The sequence below is a fragment of the Mesocricetus auratus genome, unplaced genomic scaffold (genome assembly GCF_017639785.1).
Source record: "Mesocricetus auratus isolate SY011 unplaced genomic scaffold, BCM_Maur_2.0 Super-Scaffold_4256, whole genome shotgun sequence".
Taxonomy (NCBI): Eukaryota; Metazoa; Chordata; class Mammalia; order Rodentia; family Cricetidae; genus Mesocricetus; species Mesocricetus auratus.
Window position 1 is genome coordinate 21,173,567 of NW_024429182.1, and position 18,924 is coordinate 21,192,490.

Sequence of the window (18,924 nt, forward strand, 5' to 3'; positions counted from 1 at the left end):
ATCTTTGCACCTGCTTTGCAGCACAAATTATTTTGCTTCTGGACATCAACTGGAGACTTTTTAAAGCCCGTGTGACAAATGAGCATGTTACCTCTCCTCTTTTTTTTTTTTCTTTTCTTCTTCTTCTTAAAGGCAGCTTCCAGCTTTAACCTAATGGGTGTGTTTATTTTATTCTGCATGCTTACCAGTGGATCGTAAAGGCGGGAATGCTCACATGATTTCTTCATCATCAGTCCATAGCCGAACGTTTCACACTAGCAATGCTTTAGGCCCTGGGTGTAAGCACAAGAAACCCCTGTCGGCTGCGAAAGCCTGCATTTCGGAGATCCTTCCTTCTAAATTCAAACCCAGGCTCTCTGCTCCCAGCGCTCTTTTGCAGGAACAGAAGAGTGTCCTGTTGCCCTCAGAGAAGGCTCAGAGCTGTGAGAACCTTTGCGTTTCTCTGAGTGATTCCAAAAGAGGCCTCCCACTCCGGGTTGGGGGGAGCATCGAGAACCTGCTCATGCGCTCCCGGAGGGATTACGACAGCAGGTCCAGTAGCACCATGAGCCTACAGGAGTATGGCACCAGCGCCAGGAGGCCCTGCCCTCTCTCCAGGAAGGCCGGACTGCACTTCTCCATGTTCTACCGGGACATGCACCAGATCAACCGAGCTGGTCTTTCCTTAGGATCCATCTCCTCCTCAAGCGTGCGGGATCTTGCCTCCCACTTTGAAAGGAGCAGCCTGGCATTAGCCAGGGGTGAGCTGGGAGCCAGCCAAGAGGGCTCAGAGCATATCCCCAAGCACACGGTGTCTTCCCGGATCACGGCCTTTGAGCAGCTCATTCAGAGGTCCCGGTCCATGCCATCCCTGGACTTCTCTGGCCGGCTGAGCAAATCCCCCACACCTGTGCTGTCTAGGAGCGGCCTGATTTCAGCTCGTTCAGCCGAGTCCCTCCTGGAGTCTACCAAGCTCCGTCCCAGAGAGATAGACGGCATGAACTCTGGAGGGGCCTTTGCGTCCCCCACATGTAGCAATATGGCGGACCATGCCTTGAGTTTCAGGAGCCTTGTGCCTTCTGAGCCCCATTCTGTCTGTTCCGATGAGCTAGACCACTGTTCAAATGCTTCCAATGACAGCAGGGAGGGCAGCGGGGGCAGTGCTCATGGAGACTTCCCCAAACATCGCCTCAACAAGTGCAAGGGCGCCTGCCCGGCCTCATACACGCGCTTCACCACTATCCGGAAGCATGAGCAGCAGTCCTCCAGGCAGCCAGACTGGCGCTCCGATTCCAGGGGGGACAAGAACAGTGTCCTCAGAAATATCTACCTGATGAGCCCCCTCCCTTTTCGGTTGAAAAAACCCCTTCAACACCACCCTAGACAGCCTCCCCCCAATGACTCCTCAGGGCCCCCTGCCGGCCAAAAGGCAGACCTCCCCAGCCAGGGCCCTCAGGACCAGCCCCACTCTGCCGGGAAACCCGTGGTCCCCACCCGCCTGTCCTCCCGACACACCATGGCAAGGCTTAGCCACAACTCAGAGCCCTCTCTGGACAGATCCGCAGGCCTGGAGGATTGCACAGGGGCCATTAATAACGGAAACCCTGTGCCCTACTCAGACCATGGCTTGGACAGAAACAACAACCCACAAAGTGAACTGGCGGCGGCCCGCGGAGGTGGCATTTTGTGTGTTTGACCAGTCTCACCTCCCCTGTCTCCACTTGGCTTGCCCTGTCCCTCCCTCTGTGTGCCCTTGGTGCTCATCTTCTGCCTAGTCTTTTGCTTCTGTTTGTTTTGCTTGGCAATTAACCATGGCTTGTAGTGGCTGCACTTCTTTAAAACACAAATCCCCCACTTCATTTAGACTAACCACCAAACTGTTTCGAAAGAAAAATTGGCCGTTTAGCTCATATCCAAGAACTGGGTTCATTTGAACTCTCAAACCCCTGTTTGCATCAATCCCCAGCCTCCCTGTGGTTTTTTGAGAGGCAGCCTCTCACCGTGGCCCTGTGTGTGTGAGTGTAAATGGTCTGTCCCTGTTAGAGCCTGCACGCCTCTTTGTAGGGATGCTTAAGAGAATGTCCCTTTTGTTGCTCACCGTTGGCCTTCTGGTGAGTTGTCTTTGTATTAAATCCAAAGAGCAGGTGGGGTGGGTGCTTGGGGTTTTTCCTTCAGAATTTGTTATTGAGCCTTACTCAGCAATGTTTATAAACTTGACCTTAATAATAGAAAAAAACCTGGCTGCCCACTAAACCTTGGCCCGTTTTAACTCTGCTGTGTTGTTTTGAAGATTCCGAGTCACCAAGACATTTTATACCAGCTGATTACTTGGAGTCTGCAGAAGAATTTATCCGGAGACGGCATGATGATAAAGAGGTAACTCTCCTGTCTTAACCTTGTTCAGGGAGGGAAACAATGAAGGAACTGAGCTTTTTAGAAACCTATCAGGCCGGGCTTTGGTGGCGCACGCCTTTAATCCCAGCACTCGGGAGGCAGAGGCAGGCGGATCTCTGTGAGTTCGAGGCCAGGCTGGACCGACAGCCTCCAAAACAGAGAAACCCTGTCTTGTAAAACCAAAAAAATAAATAAATAAATAAGAAAAAAGAAAAAAGAAACCTATCAGGAGGGTGATGTGGTACTGTGCCTAGAAGCGATGATGGCTTTTCATGGGCAAGTGTTTTAAAGATATGGGCTGGGCTCCATCCCTCTTTTGTAGTCTACTTTCCCCGAAAGCAGGGCTGACTGATTTCTCTCCAGTCACTGGGTTATAAATGCCACCTCCCCTCAGCCTATTGCAGGGGGGTGACATGGCCTTTATTGTACTTAGCCTTGGAAGCTTGGAAACCGGAGTTTACATTCTCATCCTTCCTCCCAACAGTACATCCCATGTTGTTCTTTAAGGAAATTCCCCCTGCCTTTTTCTCGGGTACTCATAGCTGGTACAAAGCATACTTCAAATTAGAGAAAAAAAAGAAGGAACAATAGGAGAATGAGAGTACTGGCCACCCTACATTTTCTGAGTGAGTTGAAGAGGTTCTTGTAATTCTGCCAGCCTTAACTCAGAAGAGAGATGCCTCATTAGTGCTGGCAAACTCCATACAAGTCTTCTTGGAACTACTGAAATGTCTCTGTGTGGGATGATTTTCAGGGCTGGAATAGAGCCTGTTATGGGAATATAGGAAAAGGTCATCCTGTGTATCGGCTGGGTGGGCCAAATTGTCACTTCTGCTGTGATAAAACGTTAACAGTATGCATGTTGTAGCTGCACATTCCAAGGAAAGGGGAGTCCCATAGATTAGATAAGTTCAGTGTCCACTTTCCTGTCATTTGTTAAGAGATACACAAATACTTGGAACGGCTGGCAGTGGGGGAGGGTGTTCAAATATCACAACAGTCCCCCTCCCCCTTTCCTATGTCTGGCTTGAGTAGTCCCAGAGTTTAGGTGGAGTTTCCTTAAGGATTTAAGACAAGGCTGACTTTGAGGACTCTGTTTATAATCATTGCTGTTGGATAGTAGAAAACAAACATGTCTCTCCTGTAGACACCACATCTATCAGAAGCCAGGGAGGTGTTTGATGCCTAGAATTGTTTAAATTACCAAATCTAAAACTCACAAATGATGAGCATCTGTCAGGACTCAGAGAAGATCCTGGCTGTTGTGCCATAGAGACCAAGTTCTCATGCTATGAGAGGAAAGAAAAAATTCCACTTTAGTAATAAAACCCTAGTATCTGATATGGAAAGTTTGGTGTGTGCGTCTCTCTAAGAGGCATATGTTACAAACTTGGTTTAACAGCGAATCCACTGAAAGCTGCCTACTCAGCGTGCAAAACTTGCATCCTTGGTGATGCCAGTGCACAGATCTTGAAGTGGTTTGTCTTTTCTTGTGGATATGGGCTATGTGGTTAAACCACAGACCTGGTGAATTTACTGAGTCAGGTGTAAGTACCTGGTTTAAGCCTTTTCCATTCAATATCTGCCCCATAGATAATGAACTGACAGCCAGAGCACCAGTGCTTTTGAACAGGGCCTCAGAGATGTTCATTCCACTACTACAGAAACAGTCCAGGAGAGTGTTAGTCAGCACCCATTTATGCAAATCCGTTCCTGTTGACACTGGTGATAGTGGCCTTTCGGAAAAGGAGAACCTGTCTGTTCTTAAAGGGCCTTTAGTGGTCACCAAGCCAACCTTCTTGTTTTATTCAACAAAGGTATTGGCTTGAATAGGGACACCTCCTGACTGTGCTTAGCCAGAAACTAAGGCCCACCCTCCTGGGACAGCACTTTTTCTGTGACACCGTGCTTTGCAAAGTATCTCTCATCTTGATTACTCTTTATTATAGGTTTCTGAGTGTTGGAAGACCCATAGCCATTTGTTGAGCTGGGTTTTTTGTAGGCCCCAGAGGAAAATGGGTCATTATCCTTTGGAGCTGAATGTCACATGAGTCATTTAACTGTCTGCTGGAAGAAGACTTATGTTTAGCTGAGCGTGTTAAGAATTACCAGTTCTAATAAATACTTTCCCACCAGGAATATTAATCCCAGGAATGAAAATTGCAGTGGTATAAGGAAAGGCATTAAAATTCTTTTCTATTGGGCCATTGGAATAAGCCATGAATGGTATTTGATGAAAAGCAACATGGATTATTGAAAAGCTCTTGAAATAGATGATTATTTTATTTTTAAAATATTTTTCTTAGTTATTGTTTAAGAATTTCATGCAAATATACAACATGTTTGAATCAAATCCCTCCCCTACAACCTTTACTTTAACTCATCCCATACCCTTTCCCCAACTTTCCCTCCTAACCTTTTAATTTTCTTAATAGGGGTATCTGTTTCTTCTAATCCCAGATGCCATTGTTTTTTTCTACTGTATCTATATCATTCCCTAAAACTCAGCTCCATGTCACCCAATATAGAAACAAGTCAGAAAGACAGTAACAAGACCCTCTGTCAATCACGTGATAAGCCTTTGTTGTATATCCTTAGACCTTCTGAAACTTATTCTCAGGGGAAAGCATTGGCTGCTCTAGGAGAAGAGGTTCCACATTTTCTGAAAGGGGTAGCTTAACTATGTGGAGAGCATGGAAGAAAAAAAAAATGACCTAATCACTGAGTAGTCAAGACCCACAGCCTGAGAGGCCTGGCGTAGTCAGGGGAAAACAGCACACCCCAATCCTATCTTGGAAATACTGTATGACTATATCATTCATTGTCTAAGGCAGATAGAGATGCCAGTTACCAACCAAACATGATTACAGTGCCTAGGCTTTCTGTACCCTTGGGTCACCTGACCTTTGTTGCCAGAAGGCTCAGGCTTTGGACTGAGCCCAGGAACTGTCAGCCAGACAGAGAGGTCATATAGAACGATATGTCCTAATATTCCAATGTCCCCAGTTTCTTCTGGGCAGTACTCGATCCTTCCTACAAAATATATAGTGGATAATTGCCATGGGAATGTAGGAGTTGTGGCCGTAAGTCCCTTTCACACTGACCCTTAATGTCTTCTCCTTATTCACCCATACCCTCTTCCTTAGTTGCTTATATGGCCATTACCCATTAAGTTGAACCAGATAATTCACTGCCCATTTTATGCAATTTCATGGCAGAAACTTTTAGCGGACCAGAGACGACTTAAGCGCGAGCAAGAAGAGGCCGATATTGCAGCTCGACGCCACACGGGTGTCATCCCGACGCATCATCAGTTTATCACTAATGAGCGCTTTGGGGACCTCCTCAATATAGATGATACTGCAAAAAGGAAATCTGGGTTAGAGGTCTGTTTTGGTCGCCGCCAACCGCTGCTTGACCCAAAGCAATATTTGACTTCCTTTGGCATTGCCCTCTCTAGGCCAATTTAGTTCTCCAACCAGTGTCTGTCATCCTGGCTCCCCTAGCCTTGCTTTGGCTCTTTTGTGGCTGGTGAATAGACACGAATGAGCCCCACTATGCCCTGTGCTCTATATGTTCAGCATGCCTGGCTGTGGGACTGGGATCTGCTGCCGCACACTCCTACTGCATGCTTACAGCATTGGCTGCCTCATGAGTCCAGTCCTCTCCATCTTGCATTTGACCGTGGTACCATGCTGCATTGTGTTCTGCTTAGAAACTGTGTCCCTTTGGCCATGTGTCTCAGAAGCTCGGGTGTGAATAACCCCAGAGTTTTCTGTAAAGAGATGGTTAATGAAGCTTTTGTTATTAAAGTTACCTATAGCATTGACAAAGGCCCCCAAACTTAGTGGCGTTGCTGTTGAAAACTTGGAGAACAGTACTGATTGCTCAGCAGTGCTGAAGCATTTCACTGAGGTTTGGAACTCTGATTTCTGCAGCTAGGATAAACTTGTGGAGAGGTTAAGAATACTCTGAAGAGACACTTCATCTGCTACCTTCATTTCGACATTTCTAAGCTTAGACCAGAAGAGTTTAGTATTATACCAGGAATGAAGAGCAGAGTGTAGTGATTTTATTCATGTCTTGCCTCCCCCATCAAGGTCAGTGTGGTAGATCAAAGGCTACCTCTTAAGTAAGAGTTTATGCCCTGCCATATAACCTTATGTAGCCCTGCTGAGCCTAGGGCCTTTCTGAGAAGTGTATGTGTCTTTGGCATGATTGGGCTTGCTGGGACCGGAGGAAGTAACATCAGACCTAGTTTTATTACCTTTCAGTATAACTAATGTTTCTGTCTTTCCAGTGACAGAGACATCTTTAGCTATTCTTTTTTTTCTTTTTCTTTCTTCTTTTTTTAATAAATGAAAGGTTCTTGGGAAGAAAAGAGAAGAGAAAGAGAGACAGAGACTGATTTAAAGAAGGGGGACAGGGCAGATTCTAAAGCATGGAGAAAAAAAAAAGATGTAATAAAGGAAACAAAATTTAGGAAGTCTCTGTCCTCTGTGAATGACAGGCAGCCCCTTGGTGTTCAGTGTGATGGATCCTTTTCAGAATGGTCCTGCTCCAGAAGTTCTGCTGATGGTTTAGCCCCAAGCACAGGCCTGCCTGTATGTGAGGAATAAGAGGGGAGCCTGCAAAACTGCCTTTGGGGTACATGGGCTTGCCAGGGCTGCTCAGCTGAAGTAGCTGTGACAGAACAGGCACATGCTTCTTAATTGACCTGTGTCACCTCCAGAGTGGTATTTCCCAAATTGTTTGAGAACCTCTAAATGCAGAAACCAAAATGCAGACTCCTGCATCCCACCTATGATGTTTTGATCTGGAGTGAGGCCTGAGAATTTACAAGTTGTAAGTGTGATGATTTGATGTACTAAGGTCCACATTTAAGAATCACTGCCCTTTAGTTGACTGGCAGTTGAGGCAGGGAGACCAGCAAGTGTGGGTACACTGTGCTGTGTAGATGCATTTTACTGTCACTCAGCAGGAGTCAGTTGTCACTAATTCTGTATCGCACTCTCCCTGCATATAGCATAAACAGCACAATCCATTCTTACGGAAAGATCACCTTCATACATAGTTACGTCAGCCAGGTGAGGTGGCACATACCTTAATCCTGGCACCTGGGATGTGGAGTTAGCAAAATGAGGAGTTTGGAGTTATTCAACCGATGAATATATGCTGCTGTGGTATACATTATATAATGTCCACACAGCTATACAGCGGGTGACAGGGTGATTCATCCCTTTCCCCACACCTTTTTCTACTGGGATTTCTATGACGTTCTTATCCTTAGAGTTTTGGACTTTGGATCTTCTGTTGTGAACATGTTATTTATCCTCACTCTCACATTCATTCTGCTCTTGTTTACCTACAACTGTTAAAGTATACCATAAAGATAGACGTTGGGATTTATGATATGTACTTACTTGACTATCAGGTGGTTAACCGGTTGTCCCCTATTATAACACATCCGTATACAGATAGGTGGAACAGCAGCACAAAAATGCAGGATGAAAAATTCTCATGGAGAGCCAGTCTTAGCACACACCTGTGATCTCAGCTCGGAGGAGGAGGGAGCAGGAAAGGGGACCCAAAGTTCAAGGCCAGCTTGGGCTCCAGTGAAAGCAGAACAAAACATAGAAATTCCTGTGGTGCAATATGAACCCTAGAAGATCTCTGGGAAAACCAAACCAGGAAGCCTGGAAATGTAGGCATATGACCAAAGGGTGAACAACTAGAATAGCCTGATGATGCTTTTAGGAGCCCTTTCTTACCTGGGGGCTCCGTTTCCCCCCTTCCGCTCTGCCTGTGTCTTCCAGTCGACCATTCCTCGTTCGTTTTCTTCCTGCCATTTCCCTAGGCAGAGGCCATAGCAGCTGGAGGGGTCAGAGTTATACCTCTAGAAATAGCTTGTGCATGTGTCCTTTAGAAAACTGTGAGAGCAAAGAAGATCTCCAGGTAGATAAAGATGAGGTGAAGAAGTTCCAGGCTGAGATGGAGCACATGCACAGGAGGGTGTGACCGAGATTGACATTTAGGTGTGGGGATGTGACCCAGAAGCCTCCACCCCGGTTAGAGGTAGAGATTTGATCTGCTAGACAGTCCAGAGCCCAAGACAACATCAAAGCAACCCACCCCACACTGAGGAAGAATTTGAGGAATGTTATTTGTGCTCCTGGGTGACAGTAGATTAGAGTGAGGAGAAGGTGAAAAATCAAAGGAAGCTTTGTGTCTGTGGGAACCAGAGGTCAGACCCAGAGCAACAGGATTGTAGACTGAGGGCAAGCAGACACAGGCGTGACTTAGAGACAAACTTAAGAGAATGTGGAGACGGCTAGGTCTGGCATTCCAGGCTTGAGAGTCTAGGAGAAAGGGGTGTCACAGCCAGGATGGAGTTTCAGTATGTAGAGATATACTCAGGGTTTCCTCTAGCTGGCTTTTTGGATGATGTCACAGACTGTGGGAACATATGGAATAGAATTTATTGTGACAGGTGAAACAGAGTTTGATCTACTTTCAGTTCAAACCTTACACCAAGCAAATAAGAGATGTCCCACAAGGAGTGAGACAGTCGGTAAGACCTGCCTGAAGACTGCTGGCTGACAGTAGCCATGGTCGGCATGCCTGAGGGGCTTTTCAAACCATCTCTTACCTAAATGTGGCCTTCTTGAAGGGGAATTCTCATGCATGACACAGCTGACTAAACATCCATCTGTCATTCTGATGAGGTTAGGAGCTACATTTTTGTCCAGATGCCTAAGCCAAAATGAACTGGTTAGAGTGGACTTCTCTGCTTTGCTTTCTAGAAACCTGTGAAAATGCATTCTTTTAATTGTTCATCAGTCATGATTTTTAACTCAGCATTATTTCTTGTGTTTAGATGAGACCTGCCCGAGCCAAATTTGACTTTAAAGCTCAGACACTGAAGTAAGTGCTACCGATCGTGTTTGTCTTTTTAGTTGTTTGTTTAGGGCTGAGATTTGGGAGAAACAACGAAGACAGAAATAAAAATCATAAAGAGTAGACTATATGCCAGGCACTGTTACATTGCCTATATTAACTCATTTGACTCCCATGAATAAGGCCTGTGTCCTGTGGAGTAGGTACTACTATTCCCAGTTCCCAAACTTAGGAAACCAATATGAAAGACTTAGCCCACCTAGAAGGTGATAGAGTTAGGGTTCAAACCCAGCGTCATGGCACCCGAAGCTGCCTCTTGCCCTCTTTTGTCTGACTGAGTTGCAGCATGATCTGACCCAACCCTTAGTGGAAGCACCAGAACCAGTCTCTAGAGTATAACTTGGCCCATCTTGCTATAGGTTTCCTGAAGGGGAAACCCCACGGGATGCTAGCATTTCTCAAGGTGTGTTCCTCAGAATGTTCATCTTGCAAGGTGTTCTAAAAAATGAAAACAAACAAACTAGTGCTTTAGAAATGAGTCAGAGACCACTGTGTACTATATTTAGGCCCCCTACCCCCCCCCCCCCCGGGGAGATGGGCTGCTGTTGGCATCTTCATGGTTGTGGAGCTCTCTCAGAAGCTGATCTGCTTATTTGGTTGGCCCAAGTGTTCTCTAAATTTAGGTGACCTGTTTCTATGGAACACAGTTTGGGAAATGCTACCAAAGACAGGTTCCAGAAGGACTGGAGAACCTTATAGCTAATTATGGATTAAAACAGACCATGCATTTTCTTTGGCAGCTAAAGATAACGTGGCCAGCCACATCCCATTGTCCGGCTGACAGGAGGCACCGGGGGATAGGAGGGAGTGTTTCCTTTCATGAGTGATGCCTCAAGGCTCCTCAACCATGTTTTCCATTTCCTCCAACACAAAAGGAGTGGCCAGACCAAGTTTCAAATCACAGACGTGAATCTGATACGGTTGGATTTGATTGTATTACTCCATCCTGCTAAAAGAGATGGTGGTGTGGGCTTGAGGGTCAGGAAGTCCTGACTCTGCCACTCACGTCTCTGTGAACATGGCCAAGTTATCCATGTCTCTCACCCTCAGCTTTCCTCATTGCTAAGATGCAACTAGAAATGCCTCCCTTGCAGAGAGACCAGCCAGGGTAAAACCAGTAAGATGTTCTATACAATGTAGCAGAAGCCAATACTTAAGAGACTATTATCCACCATCTTCTTTTTTAGCCACAGAGAATAACAAAGACATATGAGTTAATTTGCAGTTTAATCAAAGAGGTAATATTTTTATTTAAATTGAGACTTTTGGTAATACATTTTCTTAGATTTCATTTTAAAAGTTTCCCCCCCCCACCCTTTGAGTAACCCTATTGGATAGAAGAAGTGAGAAGGGTTGAGGGTCACAGGATTGTCACCATTTATTAATACAGCTAATGCCAGAGAGAAGTTCCTTCCTTCTGTCTCTTGTTCTCATCATGATATGCTGCTTTCATAACAAAATCAATAGAACTTATTAGGAAGAGTAAATTCCAGATTCATAGGCAGGATTCTTCTTAAACCCTCAAGCCATGTGGTTTTACCTCTTTCTACAGTGTGTTCCTTTAAAAAACAAACTGTGCTGTGGGGCCATTTAATTCAACAAAATCAGCCAGACTTCGTCTCCCTGTACTCAGGGCCACATACATAACAACATTCCAGTAAACATCTGTATGTTCCATCCCTAGTGCTCTGTGTAGGACCAAGAATACATAGTTATGAATGTGTTCCCATTCATAAGCATAAGACATTATGAGACTGTTGCATGATAGGGAGAGGGGTTTGATGTGTGGTTCTGGAACTTGAAGTTTGCAGATAATGATGTTACGTTGCAGCAACAAAATGTTGTACATATCTGAAAGTGCCTTGTACTGTTAATTCCCAGTCCTCTACACAAGGCCCTGCGTGTAGATCCGTGGGAGCTGAGTGTGGTCTAAAGGAAGGCACTGGTGAAACCACTTTCCTAGAGACTAGTTCCCAGCTCTTCCCATTGAAGGGGTGGGTCAGACCAAGCTGCCACCTAATTAAGCAAACAGAGCCGTTATGTGGGAAGATGTCAAGTACCACAGTGCCTAAGAACCAATCTTCTGTTACTGGGGTGCCTACGTTTGAAGCCTGAATCTGTCACCTTGCAGGTGAGATAGGAAGACAGCAGCCTCAGGAGTCATATTGTCTTTATTAGCCACAGGTACAGACCTGTCCATGTCCATCTGTTTCAGAGGAGTGGTTCTCTGCTTAACAGTGGGGCCATTTCAGGTCTCACCTGCTGCCATACTATATGATACTCAGACTGGGAACTCAGAACACTTCAAGGAGAGGGCTTTGAGAGTTCTGGATCCTTTTTGTAGACTTATTTAGAAGCAGTCTCCCAACACAAGATCCACAAAAGCCTCCTCATATGCTTCATATGCTTTTCTCCAGCTCAGAGTCAACGTTTTATATGTTTTCCAGATGTTTAGCCAGCATCCCTCATGTGGGGCACCCTGGCATACTGCAAAGCTGCCACACCCCCTCCAAAGCAGAGTGAGATGCCTACACTAGAAAGCCTGCCCCCATGGTTACATACTTCCTCCAAGGTCACATCTCCTGATAGCGCTACTCCCTGTGGGCCAAGCATTCGAACACACGAGTCTTTGGGGGCCATTGCTTTTCAAACCACCACAGCCCCCTTGACTCTATGTGAAGTCTTGTTTCACAAAAGACTCAAGTGTCTTCACCTCACCAGGCACATTCTGAAACATCTGCTAAAAAGACTATGACCTTCTGTCAACAGGGAGCTGCCTCTGCAGAAAGGAGATATTGTTTACATCTACAAACAGATTGATCAGAACTGGTACGAAGGTGAACACCATGGCCGGGTGGGAATCTTCCCACGCACCTACATCGAGGTACTACAGCCTGCAGCGCCGTTCTCACAAACAGCCCTGCCGTGGCTGAAATGCCATTTTCTTACCGTGTCCTTGTGTTTTCTTCCCTTCTGTTCCTCTCCTTGCCCTCCTCTTTTGCTTCCCTTCTGTTCTCAGCTTCTTCCTCCAGCTGAGAAGGCTCAGCCAAGAAAGTTGGCGCCTGTGCAGGTTTTGGAATACGGAGAAGCCATTGCTAAGTTTAACTTTAATGGTGACACACAAGTAGAAATGTCCTTCCGAAAGGTAAGCTCCATATCTCATCCTGGCTTTGGTGCTTCGAATGGTGTGTTATCTGGGGAATGAGATGTTGCTATAGAGCGCCAATCTGTAGCCTTAACAACACAGAGAATTGATCAAAATTTGCAATAAGGGGAATCAGGCTTTTCTGAGGCGAGATTTGAGATTTTATTTATTTTTATTTTACGTGTGTGGGCGTTTTGTCTGCATGTGTACCATATGTGTGCAATCCCTGTGATGGCCAAAGAGGCTGTTGGATTCTCTAGAACTGGAGTTATACAGGGTTGAGAGCCACCATGGGGATTCTGAAAACCAAACCTGTGTGTGTGTGTGTGTGTGTGTGTGTTTAATAACACAACCCAGAGTGTAACCACACTGAGTTCACCAATTAATGACAGTATTTATAGCATCTTAGACATCACATATTAGCTGTGTTCAACCAACATTTAGTGATGAGTATTATGTTGTTTACTTGATTTAGCTTTAATATAGATGTGGAGATATAGATAGATAGATAGATAGATAGATAGATAGATAGATAGATAGAGGGGAAGCAGGAGGAATTTCAAAGGCTTTGAAGCCAAAAATCAAGTTATCAGAAGTGCAATTTGTGGGGAGCTAAATCCTGGATCTAAGCTTTGACTGCCTCATCAAAAACACTGAGATGGAAGGCCTCTCAAGAGTTCTGTAAGGGGCCTGAATGAAGTGACTTGGGCCATTGGTTAATGCTCAGTCCACAGGCGGTAGCAGGTGCCACTACTGCGCTTGCTGCAGAGGGACTCAGTGTGCTTAATGTGGTCACAGTGACCTTGTGGCTGGTGGGCGGGAGCCATGTTTCTTCTTCCCAGTGATTAGGCATTCTCTATATGTCAAAATTCTCCAGCTTGCCAACGTTATTAGAATTACTAATTCTATTGAGAATCAAAAAAAGTTAACTCATGCCTTGGAAAAACATAAGCAACCTTATACAAAGAAAAACCTAGAAGTTTCCTAACTGCCCAATGACAGGGAATCTATGATTAAAATGTTATATGTGTAGAAAGAGTACCCTGGAGTGGTCAATTAAGTTGTATAACATCTACACAAATGAAGAATTATGTGAGGCTTTGTTCATATTCTTGTAATTCTACCATGCTGGGAGGCAGAGGGAGGAAGATAATAATGCGTCCAAGGGCATCCTGGCTATATTGCAAGGTTGTGTGTGTTTGTGTGTTGTGTGTATGTTTTCTTTGATAAAGAAGGTTCACGCTCATTAAGTATCAAAAGTATATAGGGTCAGGGTGCAGTAGCTTATCTGGTAAAGTACTTAACCATGCAAGCCTTAAGACTTGAGTTCAATCCCCAGAATTCATGGAAGAGCAAAAGTTGTCCTTTGACCTCCACACAGGTATTATTGCACATGTGTTCCCTCATACCTACCATACACACAATAATAATAATAATAATAAATGGAATTTGAAAAAATAGCATGTATGAAAATCAAAATATGATGCATACTCATACTCCATAGAGGAAAACTGGGCAAGTCTAATTCATACACATAGAAGTAAATATGGGAAGCATCTATGTCAAAATATTAACAGTGGTAATCACCAAGGATATCATGATAGGGGGCGATTACTTTCTGCTTTATGTTTATTCTTATTTTAACTTTTCAGTAACAGAACATAAAAATAAAGTATGTAAAGGAAAATAAAGAGAACCTTTTGAGGGTCTGGTGAAATGGGTAAAGGCACTTGAGGACCCAGCCATAGCAAGTTGTCCTCTGATCTTCACCTGCATGTATGCATGTATGTATGTATGTATGTATGTATGCATGCATGCATGTATACATGTGTGCATATGGGAAAGAGAACCTTCTGGCCTGAGTGTGATGACTCTAACCTGTAATCCTAGCACTCAGAAGGTTACATTAAGGAGACTTTTAAGAGCTGAAGGCCAGTCTGGGCTACATAAGTGAGTATGAGCCCTGTCTCAAAAAACAGAGACTATAGAGGTGGCTCAAGGGTTAAGAACACTTGGTGTTCGCAGAGGATGCAGGTCTCATTTTGAGCACCCACATGGTGTCTCACCAACGCCCATAACTCCAGCCCCAGATGCTCTCTTTTGACTTCCACAGGCACCAGGCAAGCACATGGTGCACTTACATACATGCAGACAAAACAGTCAACAAATAAAATTAGTTTAAAATAATATAATGTTAAAAGAACAACCCCAAACACAACTCTCCAAAGCCTTTGCCTTGCAGATGAAGACTGTATATGTGACTGCTTTGTTCTAAAGGAGCCTAAGACACTACAGTTTCCTTCTGCCTTGAGGGCACACATCTGAGCTCTTTATTGAAATGCTTAACTCCTTGGTTAAGGAAGCACTACTGTGTTAGCATCCCTAACCCAGTATTCCATCTGTGGCCAATAGAAATGGCTCTCCTGAGCATATAATGTGATTAAGGATACAGCACAGTGCAGGATGCAGGCAGGGACCGCAGAGAGACTGTGATGTGGTGGTATAAGCATGCTTGCTTGGCTGTGTCTTACAGGGTGAGAGGATCACACTGCTCCGGCAGGTGGATGAGAACTGGTACGAAGGAAGAATTCCTGGGACATCCCGCCAAGGCATTTTCCCCATCACCTATGTGGATGTGCTCAAGAGGCCATTGGTGAAAAACCCGGTGGATTACATCGACCTGCCTTATTCTTCCTCCCCAAGTCGCAGCACCACTGCGAGCCCACAGGTATCTAAGCTTTCATCCTCAGCTCGGAGTTTGCGTCTTCAGCTGTGTCGATGGCACACGGCCCCTCGGGGTGACTCTGATGACTCTAAAACTGCCTTGATCAGGGAAGTCGGGGTTATTTTCATACATGCCTATGGCATTCTCCTAGCACTCTAAATATCTGGAGGAAAGGGAAGAGTATAAGATGGTTTAAGATACTTACTGTGGGGAGAGTGGGGAGAAGGGAAAAAACCCACAAGTGACATTATCAGTTTGTGCATCCCTGTGATGCTGATGGTGTGGAGGCCACCCCTGTATGGCCCAGCATGTTTCCCTTTGTAATATTGTCCATCAATATTGTCCTACAGATGACAGTGGTTGGAAGATAGTTTCATGTTCTTACCCTTACACCTGTAGACCGGATTCAGAGTGCTCTTGCAAGCATCTCTGGACCCAAGTTGGAAAAGAAGCTTAGAGTGTGTCAGTCTCTCCTGGGTCAAAAGGGAGTAGTTTATAAGCATACTAACATGCTCATTTTTCTGAACATTAATTATGAGTATAATTGTTTAAAACGATGCCCACTTTCCCAAAGCCGAGAAAGCCGAGAACTCTGAGTTCAAGAGAAATGTGGTAGGGTGGCATCCTGCGGAATGAAATTGGAGGAGGATGGCTAAAGACCGTGGGACTCTGGTGCTGACATGCACCTCTTTTCTCTCGTCCTCTGTCATTTCCTTCCCTTCCCCATGCTGTCACAGATACAGCAGAGAGGCCTTGGCAGAAAGCGTTAGATTTCCTAACCAGAGGGAAATCCATTCTGCCTTCTCACGTGAGAAGGTATGAGACTGGAACGGGCATTCTGCTCCCTAAGAGCATGTGGAATTTGCACTCGACTGTGGCCTAGAGTAATTGTGATACAAAATAACCACACAATTCCTGCTTCTATCTGGAGAACTCAGAAGAGCTGAAGAAAGGGCCAGAACAGGGCTGTTCACCCAACCCTGTAGTTCTGGGCTGTGGCTGCAGAAATGGTTTAGCTGGCTGGGGTGGGGCACTTCCAGTGTTTTCCTCTGCATGTGGCCCTGCAGAGCAGGCCAGCACTACCCACATCTATCCAATGGGAGCCTCTCCCATCTCCCTGCCACTCGCCTCTCCTCTCTCCACCCTGCTTGCATGCACTCAGCCACTAGGAGGCGTCTCTCCCAGCCTCACCAGATGATTTCTGTTTGGGACACCGGGGTGTCCTGCTCATCCTCTCTATTTCATTCTTCTTTATGCCCCTTGTGCTTAATTTTTCTCCTTTCCCCCTTATGATAACACTTTTTACCTTTGTTTCTTTCTTTTGTTTTCTTCTCTCTCCTTTTCTTTTTAAGTATACTAGTCACAGCAAGCTCATCATGCCAGCCCCTTCATCTCTGCCCCACCCCCGCCGAGCCCTCTCCCCTGAGATGCACGCCATCACCTCTGAGTGGATCTCGCTGACTGTTGGGGTGCCAGGCAGGCGTTCTCTGGCCATGACACCACCCTTGCCTCCTCTGCCTGAGGCTTCCGTCTATGACACGGACCACTTGGCCTTGTCAGCGAGGGTCCGTCCCTCGTTGCCACTCAGCCTCCCCTATTCAAGTCGGTCAGATCACTCCACATTGCGGTCAGTGGTTTCTCCGCTGGCCCTGCCTTCACCTCACAAAGCCTACTCCCTGGCACCAGGTGCCCAGGCTCCTCTTCACATCAATGGAGATGGTGGTATTCACACCCACCAAGAAGGCTTCTCTCAGCCGCCACAGGGGAACTCTGATAGGGTCATCTCAGAGCTTAGTGATGCCTTTAGCAGCCAGAGCAAGAGACAGTCCTGGCGAGAAGATGGATCTTATGAGAGGAGAGCAGAGAGCGAGGCAGGTGAGAGATACCCTGGTGGACCCAAGATCTCTAAGAAGAACTGCTTGAGACCTTCAGACGTGGTCAGGTGCCTGAGTTCTGAGCAGAGACTCTCAGAGTTCCACACTCCTGATGACAGCCAGTCCTTCAAGCCTCTGGGTAGCCCTTTCCCAGCATGGGAGGCTGGGCCACCAGAGCTTCACAGAGGTGTCGAGGCTGACAGGAAGGCTGCTCAGAGTGGTGTAAGCCAGGTAGGCCTGAAGCATGACTTGTGGTGCCTTGGCCTCTTGCTTGGCATGGTCCACTGAGGCCAAGTGGGTGCCTGTGAGATCTGTTTGCTTGCCTTGGAAACAAAGGGATGGCCAAGAGGGAATGGAGACGCTGTGGACTAGGTGTTGGCTGGGGATAGTTCAGGAAAACATATTCTAGCCTCTTGAGATGATTTGAAAGTATTCCTCCGTTGGCATCTGCTACCCTGGTACCAAAGCCCACAAACAGGAACACCTTCCTTGTGTCCCATTCATGTCCTAGAGATGCTCCTTGATTTGCCTTGACTAACACAGCTGAGAACACCAGGCTTTGGTGTGATGTGGTGTGGTTTTCTTGTGAGATGCACTGTTTCCATAACTCATGGCGCTTAATTTTGTCAGGTCTTTGTCTCGTTTTGTGTTTGTGTGGAACTAAAGGGCCATGTTTACAGTGAGCAGAGACGTTTTGGTCCTTCATAGATGGGAGGGTGCAGGATGGAGGGGTTTCGGACGTGCTTGGGGTCACTGAGTAGGCATCATGGGTCTGAAATGGTGGTTCCTCCAACTGCACTACAAAGATTTCAGCATATAAACCAAGATAGACTTAGGGTGTTTTGAAGGGACATTAATTTTATAACTAGACAGGTCATTATTCAGTTTTGCCTATATTATTTATTACCAAGAAAGTCAAGGGCTTTGGGGACCATTTCCATAGTAACCAGATTTGAGTACTAACTCCATCTAACTGATTCAATTTCTGACTTCTGAGATGAAGATAGCCTCCCTCCTATGATGGTCCAGAAAATCCTTGAAATAATGCATGCAGGTATTAAGCACAAGCACCTTCTAAAAAGAAGAGAGAACTGCCATCTTGGGTGATCTGAAACTGCTTCTAGGATCAGGGACATTATAGAGCCTCAGGAGAATCAAGTGCTTCCATGATGCTGTCCCTAAAACTGTTGGTCGTCTATTGTATATAGTACCCACAGTGGACTGTGCTCCTCCCTAGACCTTTGGTCCTGTTTCTCCTTGTAGCTGTTTGCTTTTTTAGTATAATTCAAGGTGTGCTACTTGACTTACATGGTCTGTGGGTAGGGTCCAGAGGTTGTTAAATCCCTTTCTTGAGGAGCCCATATCTGTGACAGTGGCAGACATAGTTATATCACCAGGCCAGTAACAGGAACACAGGGGCATGAGACATAACAGGTTGGACCTCCATATGCCAGTGTGTCTGGTGTGGAGATCATTGAGGGTGATCAAGTGTGCGATAGTTTATGTGGAATTGGGCATAGACTACAGAAAGTTAGTAAGCATTACACCCCCCCCCCCACCCTGTCCCTAGTTGCTCATATATAAAGTAGGGGTAGAAGCAGACAGTCCATCCCTCCCTGGAAGGGCTGTTGTGATGATTAATAAAATAGTGGCTATCAATAGACTACTTGGCATATGGTCAGTCTCTGTTAAACGAGGGCTTCCTGCTATGGCTACTGTGCGTGGTTGTCCCATCCCTTAGTACAGTGCTCTAGAACAGGTGCACCTGAACTCTAAAGAAAAGTGTCTGTCTGCTTAAGAGAAAAGACAGTTTACTGGGAGAGCTAGTGAGGCTGCCGGTTGAAAAATAT

The 18,924-nt window shown here is 45.8% G+C and overlaps 1 protein-coding gene across 50 annotated transcripts in view; it reads left to right on the forward strand.

Moving 5' to 3' along the window:
• Positions 1-18,924, forward strand: part of Sorbs1 (sorbin and SH3 domain containing 1) — a 224,215-nt gene that overhangs the window by 188,874 nt on the left and 16,417 nt on the right. For 23 of the 50 annotated variants that reach the window (XM_040744733.1, XM_040744762.1, XM_040744770.1 and 20 more), the window contains 8 exons: positions 189-1,655; positions 2,270-2,355; positions 5,592-5,759; positions 9,251-9,297; positions 12,100-12,214; positions 12,350-12,475; positions 15,009-15,203; positions 16,553-17,305. In XM_040744733.1, the coding sequence (XP_040600667.1) occupies positions 189-1,655; positions 2,270-2,355; positions 5,592-5,759; positions 9,251-9,297; positions 12,100-12,214; positions 12,350-12,475; positions 15,009-15,203; positions 16,553-17,305 (2,957 nt within the window). The remainder of the gene's footprint in view (positions 1-188; positions 1,656-2,269; positions 2,356-5,591; positions 5,760-9,250; positions 9,298-12,099; positions 12,215-12,349; positions 12,476-15,008; positions 15,204-16,552; positions 17,306-18,924) is intronic. The other 27 variants (XM_040744834.1, XM_040744837.1, XM_040744846.1 and 24 more) reach the window with 5 other exon arrangements.